At 38.3% G+C, this 15,432-nt stretch overlaps 1 protein-coding gene across 1 annotated transcript in view; it reads right to left on the reverse strand.

Annotated features, from left to right (window-relative positions):
- LOC134653000 (G protein-coupled receptor kinase 1) overlaps nt 1-15,432 on the reverse strand; it is a 75,184-nt gene that overhangs the window by 41,417 nt on the left and 18,335 nt on the right. Inside the window, exons 3-7 of the mRNA XM_063508272.1 lie at nt 5,160-5,233; nt 4,910-5,011; nt 2,653-2,727; nt 2,414-2,475; nt 1,135-1,243 (exon numbers count right to left, since the gene is read on the reverse strand). Of these exons, the coding sequence (XP_063364342.1) occupies nt 1,135-1,243; nt 2,414-2,475; nt 2,653-2,727; nt 4,910-5,011; nt 5,160-5,233 (422 nt within the window). The remainder of the gene's footprint in view (nt 1-1,134; nt 1,244-2,413; nt 2,476-2,652; nt 2,728-4,909; nt 5,012-5,159; nt 5,234-15,432) is intronic.

The following is a 15,432-nucleotide window of genomic DNA, read 5'->3' on the forward strand; positions in this document are numbered from 1 at the left end:
TTATTATGTTTCCTTCCACGTCTGAGATCTGAGTAATGCCTTCCTGGCAGGCTACTAGGCTACTTTTATACCGACGGTACTTCTCCTCAACAATGACATAGCGGCGGCGAGTGGCGGGGGGCGGGCGTCTGTTTGCAGGAAAGGGGAAGCGGAACTACGTCACGGCGAGGCGGCGGAGCGACTACATAGACGCTAGCGGCATCTATCGGTCACCGGAGGCGTTACGCTCTCAATGAAGATCTCAGACGTGGAAGGAAACATAATAATAATTTTATTGGAAGGTAAAATTTTTATATTTTCTTGAATACGAGACCGTCAAACGTTTACAAGGACGAAGGAAACCGACACGGCCATATCATAAATTGTATGACAAAAACGCAACATTTATAAAAGTATGGAAAATATGTCACGTAAAGGTAGCTTGCGTCGCGTGCCCTGAACAACGGGCACGCAACAGAAGCGATGTGACAGTTGAAATATAATAAAAATCCAAGCATTAGGTACAACTGACGGACGTGGCTACACAGCAAGCCGTGCCGTGTTAGGTATCTGGTGCGTTTCGGAGACTTCCCTTGGAAATTTAGGCGTTCAGGCAGGACCTAAAGGCTGAAACATTTTACAGTCTCCAAGCCTCTTGTATTCCTCATTGTCGAGACGAGTCGGACGCGAAATGAGCGTTTTCAACTCGCTAGTAAACCACCCCTGCACGAACAGTACGGAATGTTAAGTAATTTAGTATGCTCATTGCTAAAAAGGTCGAATTAAGTAGCTACGTTACGTACATTCCGTTGGTCATCTCATTAATTATTACAAAGCTTGACCCATTTGCACCACACCATATTTCTGTTTGAATGTAGTATTAGGTATACTTTGTTTTTTTTTTCATGTAAAAATGTACTGTTCTGTCAGTCTGTAAAGGACTCGCTTTAAAAATTTAGCTACATAGATAAATACTTATCATTAGAAATCATTCACATATAATAACAACTGGCAAACCGTAAATTTTCTTTTAAAATGTAAAATTTACAAAAGTTGCGTTCAAATCTGGCGATTGCGTCTGTTTACCAATGTACATAATAAGTAGTAAGTGTAATTCGCCAGATGTGGACGTACCTAGGACATTTATGTACTCACCTCTCCGAAACCCCCCCGACCGATGATACGATGTACGCTAAAGTCATTCATTGTAAGCTGAATGTTTAATTCTAAGTTTTTCCATTGGCAAAACCTTGTGTATTTGTCACTGCAATAAATTAGCCATATTAGTTACAATTTGCATGTGGGATAAAGCTGGAAACAAATTATCGGACGCGGCTGACGGACGCGGCTGACGCGCGCGACATAAAAGTGTGCACAGTCAGAAACATCCAGCGCGCCAGATTTCTGTCGGATGTCCGAAGGCTCAAGGTTACGTCCACGGCTTACCTCCGATAGTTTGCACAGTTCAGTGTATATTCATTATCTAGATATCTATAAGTCGCGGCTGTGAGCCGCGTCCGTTAGCCGCGTCCGATAATTTGTTTACAGTACATATGAGGCTACTTTTCCGCACTAGTGCGTAAAATAGCACTTTTCGTGCGTATGTCGAAACTTTAAAGTGCCATATGTACTGTAAAACGTTGTTCGATACACGTGCGAATAGGTAATTCGCAACTCGTGTCGATTTAAAACACTCCCTTCGGTCGTGTTTTAATTTATCGCCACTCGTTTAGAATTTCCTCTTTTTCGCACTTGTATCGAAATAGTTATTTTCGATACAAGTGCGAAAAAGAGGAAATTCTAAACGAGTGGCGATAAATTAAAACACGACCGAAGGGAGTGTTTTAAATCGACACGAGTTGCGAATTACCTATTCGCACGTGTATCGAACAACGTTTTACAGTACATATGGCACTTTAAAGTTTCGACATACGCACGAAAAGTGCTATTTTACGCACTAGTGCGGAAAAGTAGCCCCATATGTACTGTAAATAACTATTCCAGCTTTATGGTCGTTGATAGTTCGGTACCTACTTCCCTTTGGTCAATGGAACTGGAAATAAATACTTGGAAAATAAAGAGGTTTCGGACACAATGTATCAGATCCATGGAACCTCTGGGAAGTTCTTATGATGGTGAATGGTGAATATTGACTATGACACGCGCCTTATAAAATGTGAGTCGATGAGATATTTTCCTATAGATATAACGTAAACGCTGGTTGGCATTTTTTTTTCTCTCATATAAGCGGAAAATCATACTCGTCGTAGTAACGCTCGAACAATGACCGTCCATGAATGTAATGCTTCTGTTCAGGTGACTCGTATAGCGTACGCCGCAGTGTGAACACGCGTTTAAAATTATGTACCGTAAAATTATTAAGTGCAAATATTTTAGTCGTCTATTCTGTTACTATTGTTATGTAAATAATTACCTTTCTAAGAAACTTTTAAATGGCTCCCCTCGTAAATGTTGAAAGATTTCTTCAATATATGGCTAAAACGTTCAAACAAATTAATTAATTAATGTATACTTCCAGATAAATATACTTGGTCAACCAGATCTTGACAGTAGAAAGAGGCGGCAAATTTGAAAAATGTACGCCTTTTTTTACTGACAAGATTTGGTTGACTAACTATAAAAATAATACTACAGTATTTTATAATATATTACCTCAAATAGATTCGGTGGTACTTCGTGCTTCATTAAATATTTTTGTACATGCGCTACACATTCTTTTGAATAATCCTGTAACAATTATATAAGTATTAGTATTTTGATAGCCGCGAACAGACAATTAGATAAATAGATGTCGATGATTACGTAACTTACTACTGTCATGGTATGTACATGGTACTATGTATGAAAGAGAATCTATGGTGGGCAAATAATCTGTTACGTTACATACCGGAAAGTAATTATTATCGTTCTGTGACAGCCGGGTTATTTTTAAAGAACTGATATGGTCTACCGCGAAAATCGAAATTTATTCCGCCTCTATATCATTTATTAATGTAAAATTTTCAAGTTATGCAGAGTTAGATAACAAAATTTAGATTTTCGATATTCACGGTAAGGCCTCTGTTTTCAATATTAACTTTGTATAGGTAATCATGACAATCTAACCGACCTACAGATTTTTTAGATGTTTCTAAGATAAGTTATAGCGTACAAAATATCAGTTACGTTTTTTACTTAAAAGACTTGCTACAGGAATTACATTTTAAAAGTAATATTTTGCGGGCGAAGTTGGCACTACAAGAGGCAGTGAATTTGTCATGATTACGTGCAATTGAAGGTTCGAGACTGGGCAGAATGCCAACAGTTCACTGACAAGGCAAACAACCGTTACTGTGAATTATAGCATCCAAAGATGTATATTGTGAAGTATTTTTTAGAACCTAAACACCATAAATCCAAAGTGCGTGCAATATGTTAATAGAGATCATTAGCCTAATTTTTATTATCATTGTTTGTCTGCTGTTATTTCTTTTTCATATTGTTTTTAATTGTTTTAGTGACTAACGTTTTAGGAGCGGTTGCACGGAGCGGGTGAGCGGATAAACGAAAAATACTGTAGGGATGTAACGATACCGATACCGATACGATATATCGGCCGATATAATCGGCAGGCCGATATATCGGCATCGCCGATTTAAATACACCCGATATCATAACAAAATGTAAACAACCCACAGTAAGGGGCAAGAATATTATCTTCACCTCAATTTTAACTTGATGTGTCAAAACTTACGTAAGTTTTACTACGATAGATTACTTACTGAACGTAACAGTGAAACTGCTATAATCGTGCTATTTTGCTAATAGGAATATATTATTCTTTATTTTTATTTTTCAGTTTTTCACACTTCTTAAAATCGAGTGTCTATTAAACATAAGTATGTTTTATGCATATAAAGGATATAATTCTTTATTTATTTGATTTATTAACTAACTACCAGGCTATCGATATCGGTATCGGTATCGCCGATTATTTACTTTAAATATCGGTATCGTTACATCCCTAAAAAATAGTATGAACAACGCTAACTAGTGCAAACGGATGCGACGGATTTTACCTACAATGGCACCCTCGTGCGTGCGTCCGCTCTGTCATGTTAGCGGACGCCCTTAAATCTTAATTTTTTGATAGTTATCATTATTCATCTCTGTGGCCCCGATGGAAGATCAGAGCTCGTCAACAGATCAGGTTAGCTCAGTTTGAGCATCATACACCTACCATTATGCTCATACCCAGTGAATTGGAAATTTCAGGTGTGATTTTTGTCAAATTGATCTGTAGGTCGCTCGTCTTAAGTATCAAGAATCGTATGTTATGTGTTTTATCATGAAAGTATGTATTGATCTGTTTTGTTAATTAAGTTCGACGTTTGAAACATTGATACCCGAATGGTTAGTAGAGCTGGAGCCGAGCCACGATAGCAGCTAGCCTACGATCATCTCATGTTGTGCTGGGGATTATGTTCGTTATTGCAGAGGATTTGCAGCTCCGCTCCGTTGCAGGGTTACCGTGCAATTAGTCGACGTTTCACTATTGCTATGTTTTAGGCAAAGTTAAGGGGTCCACCGGACGATATCGGCCTGTCAGTTAGAACAAAAAGTTGACAGTTCCGAACAACTGACAGGCCGATATCGTCCGGCGGACTGGCAATCAGTGAGCCCCTTTAGGTGTTTCTAATACTATATAGAGAAATCTAACATTTATTGTGTGTTAAGAAGGACTTAACATTTAAACTTGTAATAGCCTGATGAAGATAAGTTGTTGGTTCAACTAGATTGAATTATACGGCCACACTATTATAGTAGGTCAAAGTGTACGAATATGATGTATAGAGTTGGCGAGTAATGCAATTTCATTTGAACTTTTGCTAGTTACACTAACAGACATTTGCAGACCAAGGATACTTACATGTGAGTGTGCTAATAATTCCTTCATTATAAAATTGTCATATATATCTCTAGCGATCCGCCGCCTTTCTTCTGGGCACTCTTGTTTTTCATATAATTTAATCTGTCAACGAAATAAATTATTAATTAAATAATCTTTTACACTTTCCATTGGGGTTGGGGAACTGTTAAATCATAGAGTCCGTAATATTAGGATATAGGACAGTAAGTATACAGGAAGTGAAACTTTTTTTTAGTAACTTCTAAATTACCTCTTCATAAAACTTTAAATGTGGCACTGGTTCTTCTGACGTCTGTTCACAGAATTCCTTAAATAATAAATAACCTGAAACAAAAGAGAAAAAACACCTGTTAAGTACGATATTGTTCAATATTGTCAAATAATTGACATGGTTGAATTATTTTACAAATGCTAGTTTACACTGGTAATTAGCGGTTGAATGTTAAGTTACGGTTCGTTAACGTCACAATATTATCGAAATCATGCGTGTAGTTTGACAGGTGACGTTGAAAATTACAAATTATACACTACTAGGTGTTAAGTCGTAATGTAATGTAGTATTTCCGCAGAAGCAACATCCATACTTTAATATTATAAATGCGAAAGTGTCTGTCTGTCTGTTACCTCTTCACGCTTAAACCGCTGAACCGATTTAGTTGAAATTTGATAAGTAGTAGTAGTAGTTAGTTAGGGTAGTTTGACTCCTGCAGCAGGACATAGGATACTTTATATCCCAGAACTCACCCCTTAAGGGGGTGAAAAGGGGAGTGGAAATTTGTATGGGCAAACAATAACCGCTGAACCGATTTAGATGAAATTTGGTATGGAGATTGTTTGAATCCCGGGGACGGATATAGAGTAGTTTTTGTCCCAGAAATCACCCTTTAAGGGGGTGAAAAGGGGGGTAAAAGTTTGTATGTGAAATTGTGAATCGATAAAAATCAGATTGGATATAAAAAAAAGCTACCCAAATTACTAATTCCACGCAGACGTAGTCGCGGGCAAAGGCTAGTAATAACATAGTTACGTTTTTGCATCTATCCTGTTGATATTAACAAACGATTGTACAATTTTTTAATTAAGTAAATTTATTTTCGGGCTAAAAGGTCGGCGAGTAGAAAGTTCATCGCGACATAACGTCATTTATTTTAAGCTTCCTATTTCCCTTTTTGAAGAACTACATACAGAGATATTAAAGGGGCATACTGCATTTTGTTCAAGATTTCATTTATCTTAGTGACTTTTAGTGTAAATTCACTTTAACAAGACCGCTGATTTGCATTTCATAATTTAAAGTCCAGTTAGGTCGGACTGAATTATTTTCCTCTCTTCCGCGCTTTTGCAATGGAAATTTAATATCAGAGAACAGACAAGCCAGATAGTAGTGGTAATGCTTGCCTTATCTAGTAACAACTATATTATGTAGGTATAAAGTTTATCAGGATATCCTCAGTGTAGGGTTCCGTAGCTGATATTAGGATTTCAATAAGTATCAACGAGCTATGCTATACTATTACGTCGATATGAGTATAACTAATTTATAACTGCTACTGCTAAGGGCCTTTGAGCTGAGCCGCTGACAGACGGATAGTCATATTGGTCATGGCGAATCTTTAAGGGTAACCTACATATTTAAAAAACCGGCCAAGTGCGAGTCGGACTCCACCACCTCGGGTTCCGCACCATCAACAAAAAATAGCAAAACAAGCAAAATAACGGTCACCCATCCAAATACTGACCCCGCCCGACGTTGCTTAACTTCGGTCAAAAATCACGTTTGATGTATGGGAGCCCCACTTAAATCTTTATTTTATTCTGTTTTTAGTATTTGTTGTTATAGCGGCAACAGAAATACATCATCTGTGAAAATTTCAACTGTCTAGCTATGACGTTTCGTGAGACACAGCCTGGTGACAGACGGACGGATGGACGGACGGACGGACGGACAGCGGAGTCTTAGTAGTAGGGTCCCGTTTTTACCCTTTGGGTACGGAACCCTAAAAATGTTTAGATACTACAGGAACGAGATAAATTGACCAGTTTAGCTCTGGACAGTTCCTTGGTTTCTGGTTTTTTAACTGCTGGAGGTCTTAGTTGTCAGCGTCAGCGCTGCATTAGTGCATTCCAACTGAGCGTAACCAGACGCTGAAGCTGCTTGACAAGATAAAGAAGAGTAACGATGAGGATCGTTACTATCTATCTATGGATCTATGAGGATAGATGAAGAATTTTTATAATATGAGAAACTGTTAAACTGCAGGCGTTATGTATTGCGCTATTACTAACTTATCACATCGCTAGTTTACGTTTTAGTTAAAATTAGCCTCAAAGTTTTATTTTTATCCAAGTGTGAAATAAATCGTTTCTCAAGTACCGGCGCGCCCAATATGCCCGCCATTCATGCCGTGTCGACCTCCAGATGTCTATGCCGGCATTATTCAAATACATCACCTATTTTCATATGCCCACGTTGCTTTTGCCAGTGCGATTATATCAATTACTCTGTTTATTAGATCGCTACACAAATAAATCTCGAATAGATTACCGGCATTTCAGAAATAGATACGTGTGTAGTGGGTGAACGGTCGTTTATAGCGTTTAGCGCTTCTTAATTGGTGCAATCTTAAAACATGTTGTAAAATCCGACAACACTAGTTCACTTTATAGCCCAAACAAGCTCGAATTCGCTTTACGTAAGTACGATATCAGTCTAGTTGTGGTTATGTTCTGAACTCGAGTAAAGCGTGCAACAGAAATAGAAATTTAATTGAAATTATTAGATTACCTAGTATTATTGTATTAAGTTAAGTAGTTACTTAAGAAAGCAAGAATTGACAGATAAGATACTCAAGTCCTTAAGTCTTTGTAGATTCCAAAGCATCTCAGCAAGGTAAGTAGTGGTTGCCCTAGTTAAGCAGCCCGACAATGTCCAGCGCCGATAAAGTTATTTACTGCAAGTCGGAGTGGGGCCGCCGTAAATTGCATTTGTAACTCCTCTCGTTTTCCATTGCAATATCGCGCACAGACGCTGACTAGGGTTGTTTTTGTAACTACCTACTCTATCTAGATACTCTTAAACCCGTAAGGTTCAATGAGATTGTTTCCAGGAGTCAGTTATAAAAATAGCCAAACGTGCGAGTAATATGTACCTACATCCTACATGTAAATCTCTAATCCGAGTTTTCCACGTGGAAAGTCCGGGGACCGTATTTCGTTTCGAACATAATGTCCCAACAAACACGTATTTACAATAAATATAAATAGGTACATTATAAAGTAGACTACATTTTCAATAAGACCTTATAGTTCCAGAGATACAGCCAAAGCTTAGTTAGTATTTCTCTAATACTTTGATTGAAGGACCATTATAATATAAAATTATTCAGAAAATGCAACTAAAATAAAAAATAAAAAATTTGTAAATCATTAATCTTTTCTGAATTATTATTTTATACCTGGCATAGATTTAATTAGATTGATCAGAATCTAGCTAAAGAGGTATCCTAGACACAAGTACTAGGGCGGCACATCAAGTACCAATACTTCTTATATCTACCTTATAGAGAGTGTGGGCCTATGGACAATTGGATATACGAGTTTTGGAATGGAGACCAATATGGTTATATCCTCGGTATAGATTGTTAAGAGAAAACTTCTTAAAACCACTGTTAGCGTGGTTTTAAGAACTTTTGATTTTTTTGTGACTATTACAGTTTTCGCGTAGACTAAACAGATTTTTCTCCGAAATCCTGAATTCCACTTGTTACACTTAAACAATGGCCTCTCGTAATACACAACGAAATGTTGTCATTCGACTTACCTACCGATTCGTTGTCTTGTTATACTATCATGAGTATTTTTAAATTTCACAATTTAACAGGTTACCATTGAACCTAGGTTAGAGTTCTAGGTATTTTCTTTTCGATCAAGTAAATATGTTTTATTTATTTATAATATACCTGCCATAATGATAACAACTAAGGAAGAAATCATCTACATCTGGAAGCTATCAGTGCTATATAACATAGTGGAAAGTAGATTTTTCGCGATAGTTTAAAGTACCTTTACTAGAAAACTAACGTTAGATACCAAACATATTATAGTACATTGTGCAACATGGGGCGTAAGTTAAATATTGCAAACGAGAGTAAGTTAAATCGCGACGGCTTGCCGGAGCGATTTATAGATGTCACCGTAAAATTGTAAACACTCGTCATATTATAATCTCGCTAGTTACATTATAAACTGACGGTAGGGAGATTATAATCTAACCTAACCTACGTTAGATTATAAACTAACGGGTTCACAATCTTACGGTGTCATAGACTCGAGTTTGCAATATTATTACGCCCCGAGTTACACACAATGTTTTTCATCACACTTGCGATACAAAAATGAAGTATAAAGACAAAAAACTGTTAATTATGGTACTAGAAACTTCATTACTCCCTAGGGAAACGCTTTTTCTATTACTCCCGCTAAGCCTGCGTGCAATTCCACATTTACTGCGCGAGTGTGATGAAAAAACATGAAATACTCGCCAGTCACATAATTCAAGTCGACTAAGATCGTAAACAAGAGCAACAGCAACGACTGCATCAAGTGCAAAACAGCACGCCTTCCCGAGCACTATATTATTGACCAAGTCACTACTGTATTTCTAATACCAACACACATGTTTACTGCAAGCATGCTAAGCTAGTTTACCCATGAATATTGCGTGTCACAATGACTAGCAAACCGATCTCTGTTTGGCCTAGGTAATAACGTGTTTGCCGCTGCTGACCTAGTGCTGATAAGCAAGCTTATACAACAATTTCCTCGTTTACAACGACTGCGGGACCTAGAATAATTCATTAGGTACTGTCGGGCTCGCTGGACACTTTAGTATCTTGTCATTATAAAGTGAAATGTATGTCATGTAAATATGTATTAAAGAAAATGTGAGCAAGGTCTCCAGTGCCCAGGTCGGGTTCGAATCGGCGTCTTCAACTTTCATGGCTATAGACATTATACCTCCTAGGCCACTCGATCACGACAAAACTCAGTAATTTCTTGAATTGGCTACCTATCCCTGAATTGAAAGAAAGAAAGCATAAAATAATTGTTATATGGCACCCCTATACATGTCCAGTCCCTATATCCCGTCGTAAAGCAAATTTCTGCCAAAAAGTAATTAATACCTAATAATAAGAAAATTAATAATCATCCGGGTAATTACGTCGTGAAGTCGGTGCCAAACCAAAATTTTAGAGAACCGATATTTTAGACAACGAAGAACGCTGCACGTACTTGCATTATAAATACATACTTAGTTTACTCATTAATTTAGTTCTTGTAGGTACTACATACTCGTATTTTTTTTCTGATTGGTAGCAAAGAATGTTTTTGTTGGTTTGGCACCGCCTTCCACTAGGTACAGCCAGGGTTCACCATCAGTTCTATCTAGGGTACTGCTCTCCCAAGTGCTCATCAAGATGTGACGGATGACCAAAATAGCGTGGGCCTATGTTGCACCAAACCTGAGTTCCACTAGGTACATCCAGGGTTCAGCATCAGCTCTATCTTGGGTACTGCTCTCCCAAGTGCTCATCAAGGCGTGTCGGATGACCAAAACAGCGTGGGACTATATTGCACCAAACCTGAGTTCCACTAGGTACAGCCAGGGTTCAGCATCAGCTCTATCTTGGGTACTGCTCTTCCAAGTGCTTATCAAGACGCGTCGGATGACCAAAACAGCGTGGGCCTATGTTGCACCAAACCTGAGTTCCACTAGGTACATCCAGGGTTTAGCATCAGCTCTATCTTGGGTACTGCTCTCCCAAGTGCTCATCAAGACGCGTCGGAGGACCAAAACAGCGTGGGCCTATGTTGCACTAAACCTGAGTTCCACTAGGTACATCCTGAGTTCCACTAGATACATCCAGAGTTCAGCATCAGCTCCATCTTGGGTACTACTCTCCCAACTGCTCATCAAGATGTGACAGATGACCAAAATAGCGTGGGCCTATGTTGCACCAAACCTGAGTTCCACTAGGTACAGCCAGGGTTCAGCATCAACTCTATCTTGGGTACTGCTCTTCCAAGTGCTCATCAAGACGCGTCGGATGACCAAAACAGCGTGGGCCTATGTTGCACCAAACCTGAGTTCCACTAGGTACATCCAGGGTTCAGCATCAGCTCTATCTTGGGTACTGCTCTCCCAAGTGCTCATCAATGCGTGTCGGATGACCAAAACAGCGTGGGCCTATATTGCACCAAACCTGAGTTCCACTAGGTACAACCAGGGTTCAGCATCAGCTCTATCTTGGGTACTGCTCTTCCAAGTGCTCATCAAGACGCGTCGGATGACCAAAACAGCGTGGGCCTATGTTGCACCAAACCTGAGTTCCACTAGGTACATCCAGGGTTCAGCATCAGCTCTATCTTGGGTACTGCTCTTCCAAGTGCTCATCAAGACGCGTCGGATGACCAAAACAGCGTGGGCCTATGTTGCACCAAATCTGAGTTCCACTAGGTACTTCCAGGGTTCAGCATCAGCTCTATCTTGGGTACTGCTCTCCCAATTGCTCATCAAGGCGTGTCGGATGACCAAAACAGCGTGGGCCTATGTTGCACCAAACCTGAGTTCCACTAGGTACAGCCAGGGTTCAGCATCAGCTCAGATCTATGTATACTAAAACCTTCTCCAGAATGTAACAAACACTTTTCTGAAAACCGCATCAAAATCGGTTCAGCCAAACGCGAGATAATCGCGAACAAATATACATACATACATACGAGTCAAACTGAGAACCTCCTTTTTTTTTTGAAGGCGGTTAAAAAGGACCCCCACTGAATTGAAAGGCAACATTTATAATAAAAACACACCCTTGATGGAAAGCCACACATTTATAACAATAGTAAAGATTTTTATCTTTTATATCTAGACTTTAATGTGTATATTCAAACAGGAATTTGTAATAAAATTTAGGTTCAATCTTAATTTCCAGAAGCGTAATATACATACTAATATTACAAATGAAAATTATTACAAAAGTAACTCTGGTGCTTGAAGAAATTTCGCACGAAGAAAGCTGAGACCTGGGGATATATTTATTTTATGGAGGATGGAAGCAAAGGACACTGCCACGGGCAATTTTTTCTAAATACTTTTTCTTAGTGAAGCACGCATCCCGCAAACAAGACGAGTAATGACAAATACAACGAATATTACGAGTAAAGGCAATCAAATCAAGCCACTGCTCAAAATTGCACTACGCCCGCATGTGCACTTCAGTTTCGTATTGATGTTCTAGTACTTTTAGTGATGTGCAGTAAGATTATGTACACAAAGGGGCATTAAATATGATAAAATAATTATTATATTACGTTTCTTACGATATTAAATATTTTCGAGCATAAGAATAAATAGAGAAGTGAACAAATTTAAACTATAACAGATGTGTTAAATTTCTTGTAATGAACCACAACGTCGATTTTGAAAGTAAGAAAAAGTTAATAAAACCTAGTCAACTGCACTTGGCTAATGCCGTAGCCAAATAGTAGATATTGTTTATACACGATACCGCCTTAAAATACAAATACAAAAGGAGTGTAAGATCCTTTTAGTCCTTTTACTGAGCTTTTTTGGGCTCTATTTGTCATTCTGTAATTTACTTCCACTGCGTGTGCGTGTAATTTAAGATGATAAATATCAAAAATTCCCTTATAATTCTTAATTGAGGAATATTCTTTGAAACGTCACATCCCTATGTGTACACATAAGGCTGTATCTACAGTTTATCCTCAAGAGAAATCAAGATACGTGGTCGTAGTGTCTTCGTTTAAAGCCATTCGACGACAATATCAGGAACTGAAACGTTCGATCAATAAGGCAATGCAGCTGTCCTTTGCGATACAGGGTGAACTATCAAAATGTGTCAATTTTACACATTTTTGATAGTTTAGTTAGAGCAATTTTGACGAAGAAAACCATTCTTCTCGTCTATTTTGTAAAGAACAAATGTACACCGAATCCTAGGCATATTTCATCAAAGGAAAGAGCCACATTTTGTAAATTTGTTTGCAATTGAGAGCCTTGAAAATTTGCGCATCGTTTAATTACGATAGAATACTGGACATTTTTCTACAAGAACATCCTGTAACTATAATTAAGTATTCTTGCAAATAAATGATATTGATTGATTGATTGATTGATTGATTGCAAAGTTACGATTTTCAGATGTATGATTTATTTGTTATTTTAACTTGAAAGCTTTTCTGTACTCGAAATTTGAACAACATAATAATTGCCTACCATCGTTACTTCTCTTAATTAAGCTTTGATTTTCCCTCGATGACCCATTTGCATAGCTTGCCCTGTATAGCGCGAGGGAAACACTCAATTGATGCATACTATTAGAGTGCAGTCTGAGAGCAGAGTTAATTGCATTGGAACAAATTTGTGATGACACTGTAGGTATGTATTTTATGGAACTGGTAACTCGAACTATATGTGACGTCCCACGGATAAAGGTACCTTATGGCCGTTGGCGCTTACGCTATTATTAACGACGCTCCGCCGCCGCGCGCTATTATTATTGCGGCGCTATGCGACGTAAGCGCCAACTGCCATAAGGTACCTTTTGCCGTGGAACGTCACATATTATGGTAAAGCGATATTATTTAGTGTGTATCTAATTATGTCACATATTTAACAAAGTAAAGGATTCTATCCCGGTATGTTATGGAGCCCGGAACTGAAAACGGTAAATTAGCGAATAAGCAACACAAATATCAATTCACTTTTTTGTTAATACACTGAAGAGCTATGAAAACGTGTGATTTGTATAGTACGGCACTTCTGAGGTGAACTTTTCGCTTCAAACCGTAATCTTTCAAACAAAGGCCATTGTCTCTATTATCGCAAAAGCGCTTGCTCCCGACTTGGCACGTGCCAGTACAACATTCATATTGAAAAACAACCGGTATCGTCATAATATTAAGGTTCAAATTTAATGTCACTGATATTCTAGATATTACGTTTTGGTAGTGTAGGACGATAAACCGCCCCGAAGCGATACGGCGCTCATATTATTTTGATACTTAGTGTGGTGTTAAAAATAAAACGCGGTTATTTATTATATTGTTTTATTTAAATTATTAGCTTGCGGTGGTAAATGTAATAATTTACAAAGGTCCAGCTGCAAGCATTGTTATTTTTTCTTATCTTTAAAATAACGATACTGTGAAATTAGCACCTCTGATGTGATGCCGACGCATAGTAACAATAAAAACACTGATAAGGCAAACGTGGAGCTTTGAAGCGTACAGCTTTTCTAGCAAAACGTCACGTGTCAACGGTCAGAAGAAAGGTCGGTTATAATATAAGAAAGAAATTGATTATATCTGATTTTTTATGACACGATTTTATCTAGTAGTACGTATAACTGTTTATATACCTACACGGAAAAATTTTGATTATACCTATGTTAAACTTATTAATCTTCAATTTACATTGTTACCTTAGATTTTGTTATATAACAAATATACAACGCTTTATCATAAATAACCGTGTTTCATTTTTAACACCACACTAAGTATCAAAATAATATGAGTGCCGTATCGCTTCGGGGCGGTCTATCGTCCTACACTACCAAAACGTAATATATAGAATATCAGTGACATTAAATTTGAACCTTAATACTATGACGATACCGGTTGTGTTTCAATATGAATGTTGTACTGGCACGTGCCAAGTCGGGAGCAAGCGCTTTTGCGATAATAGAGACAATGGCCTTTGTTTGAAAGATTACGGTTTGAAGCGAAAAGTTCACCTCAGAAGAGCCGTACTATAAGAATATGTCCATGCAATGTAACTCTTTTGCATAGTTCTTGCTCGAGTGTGTTACCTAAAACGCGGACCTTTACCGCGGTAATTGTATTCCAGCGAAACGATCACAAGAAAGGTGAAATATTAAAACTTGCAAATGACTTACGATTTGCATGCAGCAATTTATTTTAATTTATGTTAATAAACATGGTGTGTTTCGGCGTATAGTAAGTCCTTCGTGTGGTAGAGTTAGTTTAAGTCCCAACCGCAATCTCAGTAAACAGATTCAGAGAAAACCGAGTTTGGTTGAGAAGAAAATTATCCTTAGCGACATGAGCTAACTTCATTGGAGGGAGAGATTTGTCACGGATAAGGAAGGGCGTATGTGTAGGAAAGAGTTGAGGGCGTATACGCCGTTTTGGAGTGGATTGGTAAAGCAATTGTACGCAGGGCGGCAATAAGCTGAGCGCGGGCGCGCAAACGACACGGTCTGGGGCATTATTGCAATCGCTTCGACATACTAGTCTTACGTTCAGTATAACCAGTTTGTGTAAGTCTCCGATAAGGTGTATAGTTCTTAAGTGAGAGTTACACTGGTTCCCGTACAGCGATCCGTAAGTAAGACGAATACACGGTCTGCTTTGGCCTTGCTTACGTTAATCTTGTTTACGATACAAATCCCTACAAGAAAGTATAGGAAAGCGACCGT

This window comes from Cydia amplana, chromosome 12 (genome assembly GCF_948474715.1).
Source record: "Cydia amplana chromosome 12, ilCydAmpl1.1, whole genome shotgun sequence".
Classification (NCBI taxonomy): domain Eukaryota; kingdom Metazoa; phylum Arthropoda; class Insecta; order Lepidoptera; family Tortricidae; genus Cydia; species Cydia amplana.